The 21,411-nt window shown below is 41.2% G+C and overlaps 2 protein-coding genes across 2 annotated transcripts in view; one reads left to right on the top strand and one right to left on the bottom strand.

Moving 5' to 3' along the window:
• The first annotated feature begins 1,958 nt into the window (after window positions 1-1,958).
• Window positions 1,959-6,178, top strand: hmgb1a (high mobility group box 1a). Its single transcript, XM_083774651.1, has 5 exons — window positions 1,959-2,071; window positions 4,404-4,570; window positions 4,708-4,853; window positions 5,166-5,340; window positions 5,489-6,178. Exons 2-5 carry the CDS (start codon window positions 4,409-4,411, stop codon window positions 5,648-5,650), a joined length of 645 nt encoding a protein of 214 aa, XP_083630777.1. The 5' UTR covers window positions 1,959-2,071; window positions 4,404-4,408; the 3' UTR covers window positions 5,651-6,178.
• An 8,557-nt stretch (window positions 6,179-14,735) lies between these two features.
• ubl3a (ubiquitin-like 3a) overlaps window positions 14,736-21,411 on the bottom strand; it is a 44,848-nt gene continuing 38,172 nt past the window's right edge. Inside the window, exons 4-5 of the mRNA XM_083777908.1 lie at window positions 18,544-18,621; window positions 14,736-17,347 (exon numbers count right to left, since the gene is read on the bottom strand). Coding sequence (XP_083634034.1) covers window positions 17,295-17,347; window positions 18,544-18,621 — 131 coding nt within the window. The 3' untranslated portion in view covers window positions 14,736-17,294. The remainder of the gene's footprint in view (window positions 17,348-18,543; window positions 18,622-21,411) is intronic.

Here is a 21,411-nt window from a genome sequence, read left to right as displayed (position 1 = left end):
GCATTCTGTCATTTGCTTCTTCTTGATGCAAAATGGGGCAGGGACAGAGTATACACACAGCATGTGGCTTGCGTACGGGTTGTGATTGGCATTTGAAATCAGTTTATCTGTCCCATTCTTAATCCAGGCATATAGGAATAAATTATGCGTCAGCCATTTCCTTTGTTTCTAAATCAGTTGTCACGCACGAGCATAATACGAATACGCCTATATTTATTTGGATAACATTTAGTCTAATTTACTTGAAATCTCCAAAATAAATGTTTAAAATTCCATACATTTCACAGTATTTAAGTTTCACCATGAAATAGGCTAGAAAGAAAGAACACACGAGCGTGCACGTATAGCCACGCACGCTCATGTCATTAAACATAATAGCCTACATTTTAGAGCATAGGCTATCATTTTGCTTCCATATAAAATTCTCTGTGATTATTTGTCATTGAGTTGGAGTCTAAACTTGAGGTCAAGATGTATGCTAACTGGTTACAGATTTGAATTACATTTATTATGTATTACTTTATTGCAACGCATTCAGATGATAATGAGTTGTCTTCCCTACCTTCTTGAGTAAACAATGTGCTGAAATAATCATTGCTAAATTATATATTTATTTTATATAAACACGGACAAGGGCATAACTTTAATGACATGACATGCCGCACCGCATATATCCATTACTTGACGTGTATATGCTACGTGTTTGACAATAATAGCCTCCATATAGCTTATAAAAAATCACAGAACATTTGAATAAACACATGATAATGACAATACACTATAGCTAATTAATGGCATTTCTGGCAGACACAGACATTGAACAGTATAGCCTATTGCATTGTGACGACAAGAGATAGATTCCGATGTGTTTAAGCAAGAGAGGACAAAACATCGATCGATCAACCATGAAGCCTGAGTTGGCAATCAAATGTTAAAACAAAATAAAAAAAACAATAGGTTATACAATATAGGCTATCATCATTATTATTATGTATTATTAGTAGTAGTATTTCAGAGAAGTTTGAGTTCACATGTTTATTTGAACCAAGTGACATCAAGTCGGCTCATGTAGTCGGTTGGAAGGTTTAGATGGGCACTGCATAGGCTAGAGCTAGACTGTAAAAGGGATGGGCACTCATACTCCCTAATTATCAACGATGAATCGATGATACACAATACAGTTGTTAGTTACAGTTATGTAAATAATCTCAATAAGACAATGCTTAAAGAAAATAATACTAATCTATAGTCAATAACGTTTATACTTTATATGCTTAATCCTCTAAAATGGTACATATTAGGCATATTCTCATTATAGCATGCATGGCAATCCTTAAGAGAGAAGTACATTTGATGGATACAAACAAACACACGCTCGTTCATGCCCAAGGCCAAACTGTCTCTACATATTACAATGTTGTGGGGGTCAAAATCATTGCCAAATTATGTAAACAATCACATTGTACAAGTCCCCATGCTCACATCAGATTTAGCATTCACGCTCCTGATTAGAATTTCAAAAACACGATCTTCTTCTTTTATGTAATCAAAGTACTAATTTGCAGGCATAGTTAACAATGGCTGAGGTGAATGGACAATAGTGTTGGCTGGTGGTGGGAAACGCCCACCAACACACTCCCATCACAGTTGTACAAGTGTTTTTCTCACCAGGCGATCCACTGTATATTGTCTCATTCATGTACTCCTTGCCTACTGTAGTACACTGGGGCTCTCCATAGTGAATTCAATACTATGGCAAAACACACTACTACTACTACCAGCGTGCTGCTCAGAGCGAGATGTTTTTGTATCCACGCGCCCCAGAAAAGTTACATGACGTTCCACAAAGGCGAGCCAATGGCGCATCGTGTTCTATTAGAACAATGAAAAGCTTCCGTCCAATCGCACGGGCCCTACTCCAGGCGCCGGCCAATGGGACGCGAGCCCCACCGGGAGTAATGTTAGAGAGTGTCGGGCTGAAGACACTGCGTACCGCTGCTGTTTGTTCTCTCACACAGCCATTGCAGAGCATTGAGAGATACATACAGACCATACAGACATACACCTAGTGGTAAGTATCCCATACCAGACAATTCAAAGTGTCGGGAATGATGAAAATGGCGTTAACATTCATGAAAAATCTTAGTCACGCGTTAATAGAATTCAAACGTGAATGCTTTTTCAGTTTCGAATTTTTCCGTTTTAACGGAACGTCAAAAAAAATAAAGAAATTAATTTCGCTAACGCTAAGCAGATACATGACTCCGACGGGGAGTGTGGACCGAGGAGCTTTGTGAAAGGAGGAAAATGGAAACTATTCATCGGCTCGAGCCAAAACGTAGATTTTTGTAAATAAGAATAATTTTTAATATTGTTGTCATGTGCTTTGGCCAGTATCGTGGCGATTCGCACGGTAGTAATCGTGTAAAAAATAAGGAATGTCGAACGGACAACTGGGCAGCGCTCAACACGGTTTAGCTAACTTACAATGCTAGCCATTGGCATTGCAGTGTAATGAGTATATTGCGAGGCTGAACGCCTGTAAATGGTGAACACTGTAAAAGCATATGGGAATTTAGGTAAGAAATACGAAACGTGGAAAAAGACACAACATCCTCGAATATATATATAGGGTGAGTTATTTGACCAAATGACTAAGTGAAAAAGATGAAAAAAATTCACCGAGAATCTGCGCTTTACTGTAATGGCTGACTGTATTCGCATAGGAAACAAGGCAGTCGAGGCGAACGGGAGAGGCGCAGTTGTGGTCCAACTTTTTCTAACCGGGTTTTCTAACGAAACCGACACGAAACTATGAAATGTAATAACAGCGAAAAAAAGCCCAGTCTTTCGTCGTTGCAATGGCGGCATCGCGTTATTTTTCCGATAATTTTAAAGTGTCCAAATCGCTGTTTGTAAAGAGGTTGGTGCGCCGCGGTCGCTCTGCCCTCTATTGCAGTGCAATGGCTGTGCGCTGCCGACACAAAGACAAGGAGCCATATTCTCCATGTTAGTGGATGAAGACAAGCGGCCATTCCGCGCTCATAGGAACCAACTCACTACAACATAGCCCACTGTATTACTATACAACACGGTCAGTGCAATGGGATTCTACCGGGGAAATTTGTTGCCAGCTTCGCGGGCGTCGTGGACGTGTTTGTCGAGTTAAAAACCGAACACGAAGACGGAGGGAGACATTTGAGGGGGACTTTCTTTCACGAAGAAGCCTTTCTCCCAAAATGGAAGAAGAAATATTGCCGTCGTGTTTGACCTCCTTTTCCTCAACGAGAAGCCTATGCGCCATTACTAGTTCAGACTCCACACATTACTTGCGAGTTACATAGCGGTTAACATGGACAGGGAGAAATATTATGAAATGTTAGAATTTTGATCAGATTTTGAAAAAAAATATCGAAATGTACTCGACTAAAAGGAAAGACGACTCGTCATACATGATGATCACGTAATAACAAATTAAGAGGTTTATATTGTTTTTTTTCTTCTTTTCTTTATTTTTTCTTTCTTTTTTAATAAACACATTTGTGACGTTTCCTGGTGTGATTCTTTTTCAAACGTTTACTGAAGCGAAAGTTATGCGCATTCACAATGCTGTTGCTTTATATAACACTTTGGGGGTTTAAAACATAATTGCGTAGAGAAGTCATTTGTGCTCTACTCTTGAACTTCATAAACTTTTATAGTTTAGCGCAGTGAACATGACTTTAAGTGCACACTTTATGTTCTAGTTACGAGGAAACAATTATAATATAAGTAGACTATTAGTGATTTTTCTATAGTGAGAGTGTCGTCATGTCTGAAACAATGATGTTTAGGTTTGACAGCCAGTGAATCACTGAGGTTTTTTTCCACGTAATGATGAGAGAAACGGGAAACAACAATGACAAGATGGTCGTTTTCATAACATTTTCCACCAGACCCTCCAAATCAGGATGTGTTTATTTAACGGTATGTTTACTGGGTAGTTTGACAGCGGGGAGAGGAGATCAAATTGTAGGCCGGCATAGTCCATTAATAGTGGATACATGATCTACTTTGGTGCACATCTGAACATGAGCTGAGCTGTAGGCTTTATGAATGTTAGGGTAACAATGAGAAAATCTACTACAGGGAATGCTTACATGTGCTTCCACAATAATAATAAAAAGGGATTGAACCTGAAAGGATCCTCTTTTGTTTAAAAGTAATAATAGTAGGGCCTACGAGGAGTACAGACACAAAAGTAGGATATACATAACTCAAATAGTGTAGTAAAGTGTATATAAATGAGAAATCCAGTTCTATCTTCAACCCTAAAGAAGAATGATGAGAGTAGGCATGATGATTGCAACGTAATTATATTACTTGATTTGCATCTTATTAAAATGGCCATATTTGTTTTTAAGGTACGATGGGTAAGATGGGTAAAGATCCGACCAAGCCAAGGGGGAAGATGTCCTCCTATGCCTACTTTGTTCAGACCTGTCGGGAGGAACACAAGAAAAAGCACCCAGAAGCCTCAGTCAACTTTGCAGAGTTTTCCAAGAAGTGCTCAGAGAGATGGAAGGTGGTTGTATGTACAAAGGAAGTTTTTTTACACATTTTATACACATAACCATAGTAGATCATTATTACACCTGATATATCTAGTGTATACATCTAGAGTAACTATGGGTACTTTAATCGCCATGTGTTATATGCCTTTTATAGACCTTGTCTCCCAAGGAGAAGGGCAAGTTTGAGGACATGGCCAAACTGGACAAGGCGCGATATGAGAGGGAGATGAAGTCCTATATTCCACCCAAGGGAGAGAAGAAGAAGCGGTTCAAGGACCCCAATGCCCCCAAGAGACCCCCGTGAGTCCAGCTGTCAACATTTCCTTTTGACTGAGCCTCATCTACAATGCAAGAGGCTGTTTTAAACACTTAAACCCTAAATACTTCTTCTTACTGCCCTCCTTTGTTCCTCTCTACACCATATCGCTTTGCCTAAAATAGTGGGCAATAATTGGAAGCTTTTGGATCTACTGTTGATCTATTTTCACCAAATGTTTGCATGTTTTTTTGCATGTTTGCATGCCCAGAATGGGGACTCATATGGTTAGAAAAGCCATATAGGTTAAGTGACACCTGCTGCCACAGCCCGCTCATTCTTGCCTTTTTCTTCAGATCTGCCTTCTTCATCTTCTGCGCGGAGTATCGCTCCAAGATCAAGGGTGAGACCCCTGGTGCGACCATTGGAGATGTTGCCAAGAAGCTGGGAGAGATGTGGAATGGCACCGCATCAGAGGATAAGGTGCCCTTTGAGAAGAAGGCAGCTAAACTGAAGGAGAAGTATGAGAAGGTATAAATAAATGGTCTTACTTTACATGGTCTTACAGTGTACTCTGCATTCTGCATGGTTTAAGTTGTTTAGTAGACACTTGTTTTTGGAAAGTAGGATAGTGTGCAGTGTTCATAGAGTAACTTATATTTAATTCCCGGCACTACAGGAAGTTGCAATTTACCGCGCTAGTACTGGTAAGGGGGGAAAACCAGGCGCTGTACCAGTGGCGAAACCCCCACCCAAGGTGGAGAAGAAGATGGATGATGATGATGACGACGATGAGGATGATGATGAAGATGAGGATGACGACGAGGATGATGACGAGTAAATTCAGTTACATATTGTGCTCAGTTCCTTGTTTATAAAGCATTTAATCCACTTGTACACACTTCACTTAATGGATAAAAAAACTAGTTAGTATGTTGGGGGAAAAAAACAAAATGAAAAGGCTGTGTATATCAGTTATTTTTAAGCTGTACAGTTGTTTTTTCTCCGTTTTTGTATAGTTAACACTACAAAAGTAACGTGTCTGTATCTTTCTGCCAGTCTTATATTTTCCAGTGGTAGTTCCTAGACCACTATCCCACCTGGTACAGTTGAAGGGGTTATAGCCCAGGGACAGGTGGGCTCAGTATTTACCCTAGCTAGAGGTGCACAGCACAAAAAAAAAACTTTTGAGTTCAGTCTGAGTGTGTCTTTTCCCTGTGTTCTTTTTTTCATGGCATATATCAAAATTGACGTATTCAAGTTAATTTTCTTTTGAGTACCACTGTAATTTCAAAAAAAGAAAAAAAAATACCTTGTTTATTGTTGGAATTTAAATTGCTTATGATGTCAATAAACATTTTGTAATAAATCTCCTTTTTATTTTGTTTTAAAGGCAGGACTAAATTATAGTTTTGGTTTCCAAAGGTTTCACGATATGCTTTTGAAAGAATGACATTCATGGCGTGCGAATTGCAGCAACAATGAACTGTCACTTGATATGTGTGTGGCGGTGGGGGGGGGGGGGGGGGTCACTATAGGCTAGATAAGATAGAAATAATAAAATATAATACACTTGTAGATATCTTTGCAATGACGTAGTATATTTGGCCAGTAACCTAGTGTTCCAAAACATGTTGGGCGTAGGCACATGGTTCTCGCAAAGAATGTTGGGTTTTTCTTATTTGTTTATGTCTGCAAAAAGCTGTCTGAGTGGGAGATGTCATTACCGGTACCTACTGTTATGCACACCATGTCCCGTGAAGCTGTTCTGGGTGAACACAGCCCAAATTGTACTTCGCCGTACGGTGGTGTGGTTTGAGCAAAACTGACGCACGCTCACAGCCATGGATGTATTGTTCACGAAGCGTTCTGCTTCGTGAGTTGAGCTTGTAGATCAGCTATTTTCGGCAAGTGAAGTGACACATAATATCATGGAGTAGGCTAGGCCTAGAAATGGGAGTGAGCCCGGGGTGGGCGGGGCTGTGTAATGTTCATCAAAACAGTCCATCAAAAGAGCGTCAAGCGAGGGATGGGCAGACACGATAACGAGCAGCTTACATTAATAGGCTATCGTGGTTATTTATTTTGCATTATTATATTTACATTTCTGATTTCTGGAGTGTGCTCTTTCTGTAAAATAGCCTAATCATCTGGGGCTGATCCCGAAACCATGAAGCGTGACACTCAGTAAGTCATGATTGAGAAAGATTGCAGTTTATTTGATACTTTTTTTTAATTGGGTTTAAAGACACAGCAATAGCTGCAAAAAAGTTGTGTCGACCGTATAGGTCTACTAACGGTAGGTTATATTTTGGGCATTGGCTAGCCTAATTACCACAGGATAAAGAAATCAGAAATGCCATTTCATCATAGCCTCGGATTATTCATCATCATACAAATCATACCCGTAGAGAAAATCGGAGCCCGGTCAGGTCAATGCGCCGCGCTCTTCAACTTTTTCTAAAGGTAGCCTACACCTGCAGCGACGGAAGAAGAAAGTCAGTCATCTACCATGCAGTAGAGTAGTCGACAGTGAAAGTCTATTTTAATCGTAGGTTAGGTTATTCTCAATTAGGCTATATGCACAAAGGAGCATTATTGCTTCCACGAAGACGTAGCCTTATCGACTCTACAACAGTATTTGTCTAATGTTGTCTATATAGTCTATATATTAGCCCATGTAATCACGAAATCGGTGGTCACTTTAATCATTCTGGATTTCTGTCCCAGCGCGTTCTTCTGAGGGAGAGGAGTCATAGCCTACTCTGGTCCATAGCGTTTCCTCGCCATGGACCAGCTGGGACAGTGCATGGGATGGGACATAGGCCTACAGTATAGTCTACTCTATACAAGTCATGTTATGTTACAATTTATTTAATTTTGATAGATTTAAACACTATACAGATGCTTGTCTTGTCTTGATTTTAAACGGACTTGCACCTCCACCACTGTACCATATAGATCGAAGGGACAGTGGTGCCAGAATAACCAGAGGGGACTGCGAAGTGCCAACCAGATGTAGCGTGTTTGGTAAAACAGTCTTCTCTGTTAAAGCTTCCCATCATTGGAACAGTCTCCCTACAGAAGTGAGAGAGATCTCCAACTATTTGACCTTCAAATGTAACCTTAAGAGGTGGCTTAAAGCAAACCACGAGTAATGTATCACTTTTTACTGTAAATGCTTTGTCCTCTGTGTTTATACTTATTGTGTATTGTATGTTTTTTGTATGGATACTTTTATTACCACTTTTAAGAGCCTTATGGATAACTGATAACTCTGGCTCATTTACATGGATTTGAAAAATGACATGTTGATTAATGTGCATTGTCCCTGATAAATAAATACACAAATAAAAAAGAAATATGATCATTTTGAACAAGGTAACAACAATACCTTCACTCTCCTCATGTGTAGGCTATTGATTTAGTTAATATATGCCATGTTTAAAATGTACCTCTAAGCGGTAGGCTATACAAGTCAAGATTAAGAGGTTCATGGACCCCAAGACCTACTGGGTATATGTGCCATATGCCCAGTATATACTGTCAGCATTTGCATTTGACTTGTCAAACAGTGCATTTGAACAATAAGTGGGTGAGTTTTGACTACCGTAGTTATGTTCTTTTAGGCTGATGATGAGTAAATGAGCAGAAAATGACCACAGTGCCATTGCTATTTCCCACCCTTTTATCAGATATACCTGGCCCGGCTGGATTTGTGAGATGTGAGGTCCCTGTCCTAACCAGAAGTTGCTAGAAAACTGAGAGATGAGAAGAAGACTGCTGAACCTAAAGAGAAATACGAGATGGTAGGTACATTAATATTAAAATGTTGTTTTATTATTGCTCCCATTTAACATTAACAAGAGGAATCTCAGTGCATGAGAGAAAAAACAACATGCTGTCCTTCGTTTTGCACTCTTTTTGATCAACATTGTAAATAAGACTGGACATCTCAGCACTGACAGACAGGCAAAACACCTTACTTTTCAGGAAATGAGAATAATAACTTGTTTCAATGGGTTCAAAAGAGTAAAAATAGCATATCTACAAGATCACAATGCATTGCATCGCTACATTGCAACCCTAACTACATTGGATCCATTAAGCCTTAAAACGGCTTTGCCTTTTTTATATTAAAATACTTAAATACTTAGCCAATAGCCAATCTACAAGCTCACAACTTGTCGGCTATAGTTGAACAAAACTAGGCAAAAATAGGTCCCAACGAGAAAAAGTGCCCCTCGGGGCACAGGTCTCCAGCAGGGCAGGTCTGCTGCACTATGTAACTTTCCTCTTCTACGATTTGAACCGGGTTTCCTGTGCAAACGTGACAGTTTTACCATTGCGCTAAAAGAGCCCGTCTTGACAATCAGGCCAAAGTTCGTGTCAGATCCTGCGGTGACACATGACCTTTCACACAAACTAAATGTCTCAATAGAAGAGCAGGGAGACAAGATACAACCACGTATATACATTATATTGTATTAACATACTCTACCATACAGATTATATATTTTTAAAGTGCAGCTTTAACTGATCAATAGTACTGATGCTCTGCATCATTTTTGTCTCCACCAGGCCGAAGGCATGGGGAGAGTAGCTTATGTTTTGTTGTCTCCGCCAGGGTGAAGGAATGGGGAGAGTATGTTTTGTTGTTTCCACCAGGGTGAAGGAATGGGGAGAGTATGTTTAGTTGTCTCCAGACTCCACCAGGCCGAAGGCATGCGGAGAGTATGTTGTGCACTCTGTCCGTCCGTCCGTGTACAGCTAATCTCGGGCACCGTTGGCCCAGCTCATGCCAAACTCTGCACACACACTCCTTGGATGCCAATGACTAACCTCTGCCCCAAATTCTGAACAGCGCCACCATGAGGCAGATCTTTGCTAAACACATTGCATTACATTATTCATACACATTTCATCCATACATCACGCAAATCGGTATACACTATCTCTATAGTCATGTGATCTATCCCATATTGCTAAAATTGTTGCCAAAAGAAAAACATGTTTATATTACACCTAAACATTTTGTCCAAACATTATAAACACTCCTATCCTCCTGGTGGAGACCTGTGTCCCAAGGGGCACTTTTTGTAGTTGATCATCTATTCCTTCCACTATGCAGTGAAAAAATAAGCAAAAAACATAAAAACATGAAACATGGAGCTGCGCAGTTTTGGCCTGACTTAAAATATTAAAATGTTGTGGATGATGTGTCTTATTCAGTTCAGATGATGATATGACTCATTTGTATGTGTTTATGCATGTCTGCTTTTGGCGTATAATGCAAACAAGACGTGCGTTCAGTCTTCTTGCCTCTATTAGAGGTACATTAAGTTGTAATCTCATATGTCTTCTCCACGTCAATGCACATCACTGACTTCCTGTTTTATTTAGAAACAGCTTCCTCTCTATCTCTCTCTCTCTGTCTGTCTCTCTCCTTTCTCTCTCTCTCTCTCTCTCTCTCTCTCTCTCTCTCTCTCTCTCTCTCTCTCTCTCTCTCTCTCTCTCTCTCTCTGTCTGTCTGTCTGTCTCTCTCCCCCCTCTCTCTCTCTCCTCTCTCTGTTCCATTCAGGATGAAAAGAGTCCATTTATATAAGAAGGATTATAAAACCCAGTGACATAAGGATATATTGTGTATATAAATACACTCAACTACTGTATACAGTGCTGCAAATCAGTGGTTCTCATGTCAAGGACCATTAAATTCATATGTATTTGGCTGCACACCCCCATTTGAAAATATGTTATGCCAGGGCGCCTCATAAGAGAAGTCTTGTCAGCATTCATAACATTGTTCAAAAGCTGCAGATCTACAAGCTCACGGCGTGGCACATCGTTGTGAGCTTGTAGTTGGGCAATTGGTTAAAGTGATTCCTCATTTTGCTCGGGACCCTCTGGAACCCCCTCAAAGACCCATGGGGCCACTTTGAGAATCATTGCACTATAAATCACAGAGCTCAAACCAAATATCTTCTTTGACAGTACAATGTCTTTGTATGACTGTCTCTTGAGGTATAAATCAGGAGAACACTGGCTTATGTGGTGTGTGTGTGTGTGTGTGTGTGTGTGTGTGTGTGTGTGTGTGTGTGTGTGTGTGTGTGTGTGTGTGTGTGTGTGTGTGTGTGTGTGTGTGTGTGTGCGTGTGCGTGTGCGTGTTTGTGCGATAACTCACGTTGCCTCTGTCTGCAGACGGCTGTAGGCTACTACTATCTGCTTAGCCTTGGACTGCTGAAAAGTCCTTTTGATATCAAACTGTCTGGGGAAAAGCAGACGCTGGGCTACTGCTGACCTCGGCACTGCTTTGATAGAAAAGAAGCCAGTCAGTCACTGGAGCTTTAATTGGACACTGCTGTTCCCCATGACTTCTTTTCACTCCTATTACGATTACGATTATGTCATTGTGCTTAATAGTGGAAAATTGTATTTCCGATTTAGAGGGATATGGCTATAGTGTCATCCAGGACAACAATGTTTGCATCTGGATAGAAAAGATTGTCTACTAAATTAATTAACCGCTAAAATGATGGGTACATTTTCTGTTCACAGATCTACTCTGGGAGGAAATCTACACTGGGAGGAAACTCTGGGGGAGGCCTGCAGCTGTGCAAATCGTCCGTCCGACCTGGGGCCAGGGGCGAAAGACTAATCGAACCATCAACCATTTAGTAGCTGGTTTCCTCCGAAGTTTCCCTCAGCAAAGCCCTGCTTTCTCATTTGGCAAGTAGAAGATGCTATATGTCACAGTCTAGACTAGTAAGGGAATCATGGCTATGGCCGCAGGCAAAGGGAAATAGATTGTTTGCTGTGTAGTGGCTGCCATCATCTGTTGATAACTAACTGTATAGACTTGTATAGAACAGGCAGTGCAAGAGAGCGGACAAATACAGCAAGCTTAGTTGCACAGCAACTCTCAAAGCCTTGTTAATCCTGGCCACCTGGACTGGTAGGTCTACTCTGTTTCTGGTGTCAGAGTGACATCTAGTGGTGTCATTGCTGCAACTGCATGAGCAAATGGTCATCACACAGAAGTCTTTCTTGAACTAGGGCCCACAGATAAGTGATAATGATTAATTGGAGCCCAGAGCTATATGGGGCCCATCATCATCCCCATCACATCTACACTATACAACAAAGACATGAGAAGTGTTTGTATATCTAGTGTTTAGTATCAAGACACCTCATGCTTTTAATACAGAACTACTGTACATAACGATCTCGTTTTAGTTATTATTTATTTTAGACTAGGCTACTAGATGTTCTGCACCTGGATGTTTCTCACCACTTTAATGACAGAGAAATATAGTATAATTTCTTTATTTTGTTCTTTGTTTAAAGTCCCTCTAAAATAAGTTAGTTATTTAACACATTATTCTGTATTGTGTGTGAAAGTTTTTGCTGTTCAGAATGAACTTCCAAAATGAGATCAACAGACACACGCACTATGCATACATGCATGCACACGCACACACACACACACACACACACACACACACACACACACACACACACACACACACACACACACACACACACACACACACACACACACACACACACACACACACACACACACACACACACACACACACACACACACACACACACACACATTCAAATTGTAACAATGGTTTTGTTCTGAAACGCCACTGTCCAGTTTGTTTGACTAACCTCTTCTACCACTTGGTGGTGCTGTTTTCAAATAGATACTTTGTTTGTGGGACATTACCCATGAATGCAGACCAGCCCCCAATGAAACAACCTGGATTTGAAGTGAACCAGGGACTCCCATGTGGAACCGCTCATCCAATGTCCCTTGGGCTTGAGGCACGTGTATTCTACACTTGCAAGTTGCAATATGCACTGATTTCACCCTATTAGAGAGTGACAAGTGGCTGTTATAAGATATCCATCTACCTGATGCCTAAGCTACGCTCCGACACACAACACAAATAGCCGATCTACAATCTCACAATATAATGCATGGAGAGCTTTTAGATCATCTATTGTCGGTGTCCAACACGAGGTATATAAAACCAGGCATTAGTCAGAGATACCCATGCCATGTTTAGCTTATGACAAACCATAATCATGTTTGAGCCTGAATGATCCACCCATACACCTCCACAGAGAGATTAAATGTAGCAAAACATGAGACTGTGATACTTATTATGTGTAATGATTTAGTTTAAGGGAAAACACCCGCAGCTCCTCTGGAGTGATGAGTGTCAGCCATGTGAAATCACTGTCTCAGTGGCCATTGTGGTTAGTGTCCTACCCTGAGACTGGGAGGCCGAGGCCGCATTGAATCCCTGGCCGACTCGCACAAAGACTATGAAAAGGAGACCCAATGCCTCCCTTCTTTCTTGGCACTCAGCATCAAGGGTTGGATACTAGTGTCATGTCGAGGGGGTATTCTTGAATATTAAGCTGCCTCACACTAAGGAAACAGTAGATAGGCCCCTGAACTTTATGCCCACATGGCTCGAGAAGCCTTGGTTTCCAAGGCTACTAACATATATGAAATCACAGATATTTCAGTGACAAATTCAGGAGAATATCCTGTTGTGTACTATATTGTGTATTTATATGTGGTCATAACATTATACAGCCTCTGGGAACAGCAGTCATAGTCTTATCTTATCCTCAAATATCAAACATCTGATAATGACACAAGTCATGAGACAAGATAACTGTCATTGTACCAGAGCCTGAGGCCATCTTTAAAACAGTAATCCATCTGTACTCACAGATGGCTCTATTGTCCAGAGCAGCCAAGGGAGGATGGTTTAATGTCATACACGCCCGCACATGCATGCACGCACGCACAGTCGCACACACAGAGAATGAGCTGTCCCGGGACTTGAGTGGTACAGTAAAAAAAAAAAGAACAGTCCACCGTTTTTCTCTGTGTGTGTGTGTGTGTGTGTGTGTGCGCGTGTGCAGAATAAAAAGAATAGTTGTATTCATGAATAACCCAGCCCACACTACGTCCATTGTGTGTACAGAGTAAGACTGGGCAGGCAGGGAAAGGGAAGAGAGAGAGAGAGGGATGAAGCATAGAGGATGAAGGGAAAAGAGAAACACCAACTAGAATTTCAATCAAGGCTAAAGGCTACGTCGACACTTTCTGTTGGACACATCATTCGAATGTAGTGCATTTAGTATGCACATGCACTGTAGAAAATAGTGTTGTTTTTTAAAAGAATAGGTTAGCTCTGCTAAGGACAAGGTGACTGAGCATTAACCACATACAGTATTCAATACACTGTACAAATAAATACAATAGATCATAGCCACTCACAAGCAAGCTCTCAATGTATCACAATGTATTTTAGCATCATTGTACTTTTAGCTGTTAATATAATAAAGTATTCAATCAACATTTTCAAGGTGCTGTAAGTGATAGTTTTGGCTAAAACATGTTTATGTTGTTGTTAAAAATGTTAAAAGCTCTATATTCTGATAGTAATCATAGGCATAGTAGTTGTTCAGTAACCAGAGTTTTCCTGTCTCTCCAGCTTTTTCATAAACTTAAAATACCAGGTTGGTCACCGATTTCATCCAATCAGGAGTGTGTGCTTATTGTCTGTTTCATCACTTCCAATTTATGGCTTATGGCTGTATCCTGGATGAGTTCTCTCTCCCGATTGGATGAAATTGGTATCCTGACCTGAAAATGAATTTTCTGTTTACGTAAGGGCTGGAGACGGGGAGGCCCCTGTTACTGAAACAAAACTCTCAATGACACTCTCAATGATTAATGTGGGATTATGAGATAATTACTCCTTTAAACAAAAAATATATCTTACAATCTGTGTGCCAGACAAATGAGACTTAATTCCAATGGTTTACATCTAATAACGGAGATATAAAGCTTGACGCTATAGTTACCTCACAATCAATCGTGACAAAGGCAACGCACTTCAATAATTTTTATTTAAGTTTAGAGATGTAATCCATTTGAAGTTCTTTAGAGGGAAAAGGGGAGGCATTAGTGCTATTTACAATTGGCTTGAAAACTTTTATTTCTGTACATTTTTGAAACCCTGATCAATATAAACAATATTCTTAAGACCTAGTGCTGTTACAAAGTGATTCTTTAAAGCAAAAAATAAAATACAAATTACATTAAATTATAAACAGCTGAAAATAACAAGACCAAAAACAGAGCACAGAAGAGAAACTAAAAAAAATCCGTCTGTCAATGATTAGGGGCGCTTTTGCTGCTGTTAAGTACAAGACATTGTCAGCGAATGAGAGTAAGAATTGGCTAGAGGCTAACCATATACACATTTGTAGACTAAACATCGATATACTGTATCTCAACAAGATCTAGAGTCATCATGTTCTATATATAATATTCATATTAAATATATTCTACATTATGTTACCTTAGTCTGGAACATTATTCCCCCATTGGAAAAATATAAAATAAAATAATATTTGTTTTTATGTACTGTATATATTTTGTATTCAATGAAGGAGCACATGCTTCGGTTGTGCAAAGAAAAATAAAATAAAACTCAGAGATAGAGGAGTAAAAGTAAGTGAATTTAAAACTAAAAAATAATAAGGAACATTTCATTCCAAGTTCATTTCCCTGCTTGGATTGCAAATGTCAGCAAGATCAACAACACTGTGTTAAAATGAGAAGATAATAATAATAATAATAATAATAATAATAATAGTAATGGAGAGATGTGTGTGTTCCTTTTCTTCCTACTGGGGAAGACGGGGATAGATGGATGGACAACAGTGTGAGGGTAGAAGGCCCAATTATACTCTCTTCTCTTTACTGTGGATAAAGAGAAGGACAGAGCTAATGCGCCCTTACTTGTCCGTGTTCATTTCATGTTGCATGTGTTGTCTGAAAGCTTACGTAGGCGCAATATACGTATCCGTAAGGTGCAATACCGCAGGGGACAGTGGGCATCCCATGCCAGACGGACACATAAAACAGTACACAGCGAAGACAAAATAAGGTAGAAGGGATATCTGCGTTGGCACCAATTACACTTTCCACCCCCGCTTTTTTGCCTCTTTCTCAGACGATACATCCACATCACCTCCTGTACCAGTCCCCATGTTTGTGTCAATATGGACGTACATGGATGTATAAGGGCATGTAGCATTACGGAGGAACTGTGTAGGGAGTAGGTCGTTGCCCTATCCTTCCCTCTTCTGTGTGAAATGGTTGAACCTCCATCTAGACACTAAAGTATGGAGCAAAAGAATGTGAGGAATACTGCTTGCGTTCTGAACGCATACATCGATGGGATCCATTCTGAACAGGAGTATAAATGGGCCAACAGGGGGATGGATTCAAGGGGACGAGGGTTGGAAGCTGGGTCAGGCATGAAAGAAGACCGACGAGAGCTTTCCCCAACTCAACACTGGTCGGTCAGTGATCTGTCATTGAAGCAACGTCACAGGCCAGTCAAAACAATGACAGCAACACCGGTTGTGTGTTTGTCTCGCGTGTTTGTCAAGTCTGTTTTACACGTATGTCTTATGGCCGTGTTGTGTGCTGAAAATAGCACGTCTACCAGCTCCCAACGCGTCTCGATGCGACGCGGTGAGAGCTTGTACATCTGCTATTTTCATTGCGCGGCACCGCCGACAGTCTCAACACTGCCGACAGCATTATGCATGGCCAAGTAGAATCGGCTTGTTCCGCTTCAAGCTAAAATCTATCTTTACTCTCGTGTGCACGTTAAGGGCACATGCAGAGGAGGGCAGTAGAAAAGGACACGTGTGTAAGTGTGTGCAATCCTATGTATGTGTCTTTGTCCGAGTTGTCTGGTCAGGCACATTATCGCATTATCAGTTACACCAAGCACATACGGCGGACAGCTTCTGAATATCTGTTTGTGTGCATGGATGGATGTCCGTGTGCTTGTGTGGGTGTGTTTTGGAGGAACTGTGCGTTGGTCAAACAAAAATCCTGATGGTCAATATGAGAGAACAAGACCAATGCACGCGAAAAGACCCTGGCAGGACTGTTACTACAACAGACCGGCTGGGGTTTGCTAAAAGAAAGAAAGAAAGAACGAAAGAAATAAATGGATTGCGAATACAGTATGTGTGTGTGTGTATGTCTGTGGGTGTGGTTTTTAGAAGGCTTAAAAACGTGTACACTTGAAACATAACACAACATGCGAAAACTCTACTGATCCAGTTCTTCCATTCCTGTCTGATAATCAATGGAGTAGTTACAACAAAGAAATCAATTCCATCATCAATGATGAATGCCCCATTCCTAAATCTGTGTCCCGGTGTCAGCCTGAGCCTGCCTTGTATGTGCTGTGCTGTGTGTGTGTGTGTGTGTGTGTGTGTGTGTGTGTGTGTGTGTGTGTGTGTGTGTGTGTATCCGTCAGCATTGTGGGACAGGCTGCAGAGCAGGGGCGAGCTTGCTAGGTGTCCAGGACTGCGAGGAAGAGGAGGAGGAAGGTGGTGTTGATGGCGGAGGTGTGTATTTACAGAATGACACAGCAGTTGCTCTCCCCAGTCTTTTCTCGATTCCTCTGACCTGCGAACACACACACACACACACACACACACACACACACACACACACACACACAGTCAGATCAATAGACCAGTGACTAAACATAAGGTCACGACCCATTCCCTACAAACGTTTCCTTATATATTATATATACTAGACCTTACTGTTCTGAATATATGAACACCAAGTTATTTACAGTGTGGGTAATGTGATATAATAGATCATATTACTGATTGGGAGGGAATTGTCCTATAGCGCACATAGGCTACTCTATCGCAAACATAGTAGATTTATCCTCTGAAAAACATGTTTTTGCTATAAACGTTTAAAAATTCCGCATTTGCGGAGCCCCCTATGGATGAAAATGGAATTGCTTTGGGCTCTCCGTTGGTTAAACCACCCTCGACATGTGAATGAAATTTGGGGTGGATTGGACATTCCGTTGGTGATTTGTGTCATTGTTTTGTAAAACAGGCCCCTCCCAATGCCGATCACAGCCAAACGATACGACTATGAATGCGAAGTGTAAAGTGGGCTGTTATAGCTCCACCATGAGGCCAACTGATGTAATTATTTATTACATACATTTTAATAATAATTATGAACCTCCCCTCCAAGTCTTAATTTTTTAAACGTTGTGTTTGCCTATAATGACAAAGTCGGGATGACAGGTTGAAAGTGATATTTGTCATAACTCGAGAATACAGAATCTGTCTTTTCTGAAGAGGGTTGAAGTGAGCAGAATTATTTTTTGTTCACATTTTAGATATTTTTATTCATGCACGTGAAGGGGGACTGCATACATTAACATTTACAATGAATATAGAAGAATACTGTACTTTGATCAACAACTAAATACTATACTGTAAGCCCCCCAATCCCAGTGCTGCTACTGTACACATTATGATTCCCCCTGCCCCCCCCCCCCCCACACACACCCCTGGCCTGCTGTAAGCAATTGACATACAATTACCCAGCATGGTGACCTTACATAACATTATGAATTCTAGACACCATGCTATGTCCCGCGGATACATTTGGAGAAACTGGTTATTTGCAGCAAAATGACTGTTGAGGAAACAAAAGCCATGTGTGGAGAGAGAAATCATGGCGGAGAATAGAGTGCTCAGAGTTGTTTGGCGTGTGAAAGGCATGCTGAAAAGAGAGAGGAGAGGGGGGGGGGGGGGGGGCTATAGCGGCGGTGGAAAGCTGGTTACCTTGGGAATTTGGCTCAGGCAAGGTCTCTCTGGCGACTAAGTGCATCACTGTGGTCTTCCCCAAGGGCAGTTTGAGAGCTGGCAGAGAGAGAGAGAGAGAGAGAGAGAGAGAGAGAGAGAGAGAGAGAGACATGTGATGAAGATGTGAGCCACATCCATGATTATAAAAGTCATACATCCTCGTCTATCATCATCTGACGCACTCACAATAATGCCAGTGACGCATGTGTGCGTGTTTATGCGTGTTTGTGTGTCTGGCGCAGTTTGCTGCCATTGTTGGACTTTGTGTCTCAAAAAGATCCTAACAGCGTGATGTACACAGCCTTTTATGGCATGGGCTAGACATCAAGAACATGGTTCGTCTTCACAGTCTGTTTGTCTGTCTATAGTATATAGCGGCGATGGTGTTACATAAGACTCTGAATGGGAAATAGAGGGTGGGAAATGGAATTGGAAGGGTTTTCTAATAACTTTGTAAAGCTACTACTGCCTTTTCTTGAAGTATTGCATTGTGGGTTTGAGCTGACAGGTCCTTTTTGGTGTCAATCAAGTCAATTTAATTCAAGTGGCAGATGCCAAAAATAGTTATTGTTAATATATATAAGTTATATATTTTTAGGGGAATGTCATGTGATCTTCCTTTGTAATCTATCTACTTGTAGATCATGATCTACCTTTTGGGCACCCCTGGTATACAGTGGCTTGCAAAAATATACTCACAATGCACTGTGGTCGGATGCCTTGTGAGCTTGTAGATCCACTATTTGCAGTAGGACTTTTCAGCAGGACTTTGTATCTCAAAAAGATCCTAACAATGTACAATGTACAGCTTTTTATGGCATGGGCTGAAGACATCTATCTAGAATATAATTCTAGATCTAGAACATGGTTCTAGATGTCTGCATATCTAGCAGATCTATATAGACAATCTGTTTGTCTATACAGTCTGTTTGTCTGTCTGTTCCCTGAGGAGTAGACCAATCACAGCTCATGCTGCTACTTGCGTGACAACTCAAAACAGATGGCCCAATAGATGGCTATAAATGACGGAGCTGGGAATGCTCGGTGAAGTGAAAAGTAAAACTCATGGGCACGCGAGCAAAAATAAAATTTTGAACCACATTTTGTACTTTGTTAAGTATTTTATACTAAGGACAATCCAGAGAAGCAGCCAGCCTGCGTAGTTTGGCTTCCAGACTGAACAACGCATTGTGACTCAGTTTAACCCATAATATGGGAAAGCGTCCGTGTCATTTTAGATTTTAGTGTTGGCTATTCAAAACAAATAGCAGATGTACAAGCTCACAGCACGACACTTTGTGCCACGCTGAGAGCTTGTACATCTGCTATTTTTTAAGTCAGTGTCAGATTGTTCAAACAACCCAATGATAAGGGAATCAGTTGGTAGTGGCAGTAATGCGTCTACTCAGCGTAACAGGGTTGGTGACTAGCCAGCGACATCCTCATTTGCTCTATTCTTAGATCATACACCCAAACCCAGCATGACGGAAGAACAAAAATGGCCGACGTGTGAATACTTTCTATAGTCCGTCAACTGAAAGCATAAAAGCAAAGTTTTTTTTTTAAACCCTTTGTGTTAATTAATTTATGCATTTGTAGAGTGTAGAGTGTAACCAAATGGATGCTTACGGCGGGTGCATTTGTTTCCATTTGTGCTCTCTCTGAGTTAAATTAACACCGAGGTGTGTAGAAGTGTAGAAGTGAGGCCCAGGCAGCTGCTTCAAAAGAAATGGTAAACGCTTGCATTTCTATGGCGCCTTTCTCCAAAGTGCTTCACAATGTGCATCACACGTCGTTCACCCATTCGCACACCGATGGTCGGAGGAAACCACGCAAGGCAACACCCTGCTCTCACTGGGGCTTCAGGGCTTCAGTGCTTTGCGCACACTTTGACACACAGCCAGGAGGAGCCGGGGATCCAACTGGGAACCATCTGATTCCAAGACGCCTAGAGTTGTTCCGATACCGATACCTGCCGATACACTGCCGATAATGCTGGTATTGGCTTCGATGGGTATGCCAGTCTGTGCCAATGCAATAGCCGCGTCATTTTTCACATGATAATATTTCATTTACAGTCACATTTATAATGCTTCAGTTGATGTTGCACTACTGTTTTATACTCTTACTGTACTATTTAGTTATTATATTACTTATAGCTGCAACACGTGAACTTTTAGATCAATTTGTTCATGTTTTTGTTTTTGTTGAAATCGATTGTTTGATTAATCAAAAAAGTAATCAATATAACAATCACTGAAGACAACAATGGGCACATGCCATTTTGAAAAGAACTTGGGCCCCTTCTCTACTTCCTTCACAGGTGTTACCGATGATACTGATGAAGGCTCTGTTCCATGCTGGTCAAACAGAGTCAGGGTGCTGCTATCGTGTATGTTGGCTCACTGGAAACACTGCTACACCTGTGAGTCTCAAAGTGTCCTTGAGTAGGTTCCAAATGGCCCGTACGGGTGTGTAACACAGAGAGTGTACAAATGGACCCGTAAGGGGTCTTTGAAATTAAAAAGTTTGAGAACCACAACCACTGTACAGTAAATGGAACAGAGCCTTAATTAATATCATCGGTAACACCTGTGAAGGAAGTATGGACGTGGTCCGGGACCGGAAGTAGAAGGAGTTATTCTGTGTGCATAGTGCCTATTGCTAGCCGCAGCCCGATAGTCTCCTGTGGTTCAGTGGCCTGCAGCCTGACGTCTGCCTAAAAGCCCTGCTCTTCCCCCTTTCCTTTCCTGAGCAGCCTCCTTCCTCTGTGTTTCTGGATTTCCTCTCTGCTCTCTGTCTCTCTTGTCAAAGCAGGCTTGTCTACAGCACTAAGGTGCCTCTGTT

Source organism: Protomyctophum parallelum, assembly GCF_964188405.1.
Source record: "Protomyctophum parallelum genome assembly, chromosome: 1".
In the NCBI taxonomy this organism is placed as follows: Eukaryota; Metazoa; Chordata; class Actinopteri; order Myctophiformes; family Myctophidae; genus Protomyctophum; species Protomyctophum parallelum.
Note: the sequence above shows the minus strand (reverse complement) of the source record. Positions and strands in the feature narration are given on the sequence as shown.